This window comes from Asparagus officinalis, chromosome 3, assembly GCF_001876935.1.
Source record: "Asparagus officinalis chromosome 3, Aspof.V1, whole genome shotgun sequence".
NCBI classification, from domain to species: domain Eukaryota; kingdom Viridiplantae; phylum Streptophyta; class Magnoliopsida; order Asparagales; family Asparagaceae; genus Asparagus; species Asparagus officinalis.
In genome coordinates, this window is record NC_033796.1 from 59,026,161 (window position 1) to 59,028,724 (window position 2,564).

Genomic DNA, 2,564 nt, shown 5'->3' on the forward strand with positions numbered 1-2,564 from the left:
TCCAATAAGAAAAATCATTCTTCCCATTGAATTTTTTAATCTCATATTTTTTAACTTTAATTGTTTTACGGGTAGACGTCATTCTCTGCTTATTTAGTAAATTTGTTTCTCTCAGGAATTTCAACAAACATCTTGTGTGCACCACACAATAACTAAATTTCTGCGAAATCAACGAATTTTTTATCTGCATCCTCCAATAAGAAAAATCATTCTTCCCATTGAATTTTTTAATCTCATATTTTTTAACTTTAATTGTTTTACGGGTAGACGTCATTCTCTGCTTATTTAGTAAATTTGTTTCTCTCAGGAATTTCAACAAACATCTTGTGTGCACCACACAATAACTAAGCATCACCTCAAATCAGAAGCTTTACCACCCCCAATCTGAAAAAGGGCTCTGATACCAATTGTTGGAGGCCGACACGCTCACTCGCCGCGAAAGTAAATCACCTCGAGAGAAAGCACTAGCTTTTATTTTTATAAAACTCAAGTCAACCTCGATGTTCAAGTTTCGATATGAAATAAGAACAGAAGTGAATATCTCAGCGAGGTGAGATACACACTCTTCCCGATATCAAGTCAAGGTCTGAATATCGAGGAAACCAACACAAGCAATAGCCAATACACAAATAACAATAAAGAAGACACGAGATTTACGTAGTTCGACAAACTTGTCTACATCCACGGGGAAGGGAGGAGAAGGGAGATTCCACTATGATGGAGAACACCGACGACTTGCACAACCCACAAGCTCGTCCCAAAGATGAGGCTTTGATTTTACCCAAGAGAAGATGACCTCTTTCTTGTACAATCTCTCCAAACACTCCCTCTTTTCTCTCCTCAAGATCTCACCTTTTTCAGATCTGAAGAACTCTTTCTTTTTCGTTGATGACAGCCCCCTTACACTTCTAAAAACCCTAGGAACAAAGTTCCCATTTATATCAAGGAAACAGGGTCTAAAACGAAAACAACCTGCCCGCTCCGGTTGCGCTCGAGACACCCCGAGGTGTCTCGGGTGCCGAGACACTTCAGGGTGTCTCGGCGGGGGGCGAGACATATTGCCGAGACACCCCGAGGTGTCTCGCTCGCCGAGACACCCTGAGGTGTCTCACGCTCACACTAATAATGAAGCTTCGATGGGAGATTAGACCATAAAGCTTGTACCATACACACTAGGATAACACGTATGTAACTTTCCTAGTGATTACTGTGCGCTTCTGGAAATTATACCATTAAAAAATTGTGCTACACATTTTGAATATTGATGTATTATCCCATCTGAGGACGAAACATCATGCCATCAAAATAAAATAACTATTAAGCCATCTGAGGGCATGCTAACAATTTATCCAGATACAAACATAATACTGGAGAAAATTGAACCTGGCAAACCTTTATCTTCACTTTGTATAACAATAACAAGAAAGCAAAAGAAAACGGAAGGGTTTCAATGAACATGTCAGGTGCTTCTTTCTTGCTCGGTACAAAAATAAGATAATTGATCCGACATCATGAAATATCTGCTAAAAACCAAAAGATTAAAAACGTTAAATCAAATCATAGAGCTTTTGGTACGTACCACTGAACTGTTTGGCCTGCAGATAAACAATGAGGAACATTGCTGATTTGTAACTCTGGAATCATTGTGTATCGTTTAGCTTACATAGACATTACACCTATATTACTTACATTGCTTTTGACAAGAATACGCTCTTTCAGCCATTTAATATTTGAAAGCATATACAGCTCATGATATTGTAAATTTTCCACGAGGAAGAGATCTGCTGCGTCTGATTTCAGGCTCAGCTGTCTTGTTTCGTTCCTTCCCATTGCGAACAAAACGGATTGGAGGTTTGTTCTCATGCTTCATAGTAGCCAATGGCTCCGAAATCTCAAGAAATGTTCTGGCAAAAAGATCTCCATTTAAGCAGAACATCCCTTAAACGTTTCATAAAAGAACATTATCGTGCACATGAATTATAAGAAATATACCTGGGCTCAATATTTTGAGAGACACTTGTTTCATGGTACTGAAGCTTCTTTTCCTTAAAACTATAGATTACAGGTGAACCGATCACATTGCTGTCATTTTCTGTTTCTGAGAAATCACTCTTCTTTCTAGCCTCTAATATCCCTCCAGTATCCATGCCAACATTTTTACTCACCGCCTTTAACTTCCTTTTGAAAATTGTTGTCCTGAACTGCTCTTCATCGTGCTCAGAAAATACCCTCCTTGTACTTGAAAGCAATGCGGGTATATTCTTGATGGGACTACTAATTGATGTCTTCTCAGGAAAATGCAATTTTTGTGCTAGCTTCTCATCAAGATTTTGGCTCTTGGGCTTGGTTTTGATGACAGTGGCTCTGTCTGAGGATAAAGACATTCTGATTGGAGATGGAGACCTTTTCCTTCTTGACCTCACAAGATTCTCCTCAGCAGAGAAAGGGGATCTGGAATCATGTTCCTTGTCTGATGATATGGAGGGAAACCTAGGTTTTCTCTGCTTCCCAGATGAACAGCTTCTCGACTGCGAAGAATGAGGGGAAAAAAAGATCTAATATTG

At 39.3% G+C, this 2,564-nt stretch overlaps 1 protein-coding gene across 2 annotated transcripts in view; it reads right to left on the bottom strand.

Annotated features, from left to right (window-relative positions):
- Nucleotides 1,597–2,564, bottom strand: part of LOC109834201 (kinesin-like protein KIN-14F) — an 8,354-nt gene continuing 7,386 nt past the window's right edge. Inside the window, exons 17-18 of one of the 2 annotated variants that reach the window (XM_020402147.1) lie at nt 1,993–2,528; nt 1,597–1,904 (exon numbers count right to left, since the gene is read on the bottom strand). In XM_020402147.1, the coding sequence (XP_020257736.1) occupies nt 1,748–1,904; nt 1,993–2,528 (693 nt within the window). In that variant the 3' untranslated portion in view covers nt 1,597–1,747. The remainder of the gene's footprint in view (nt 1,905–1,992; nt 2,529–2,564) is intronic. The other variant, XM_020402148.1, reaches the window with a different exon arrangement.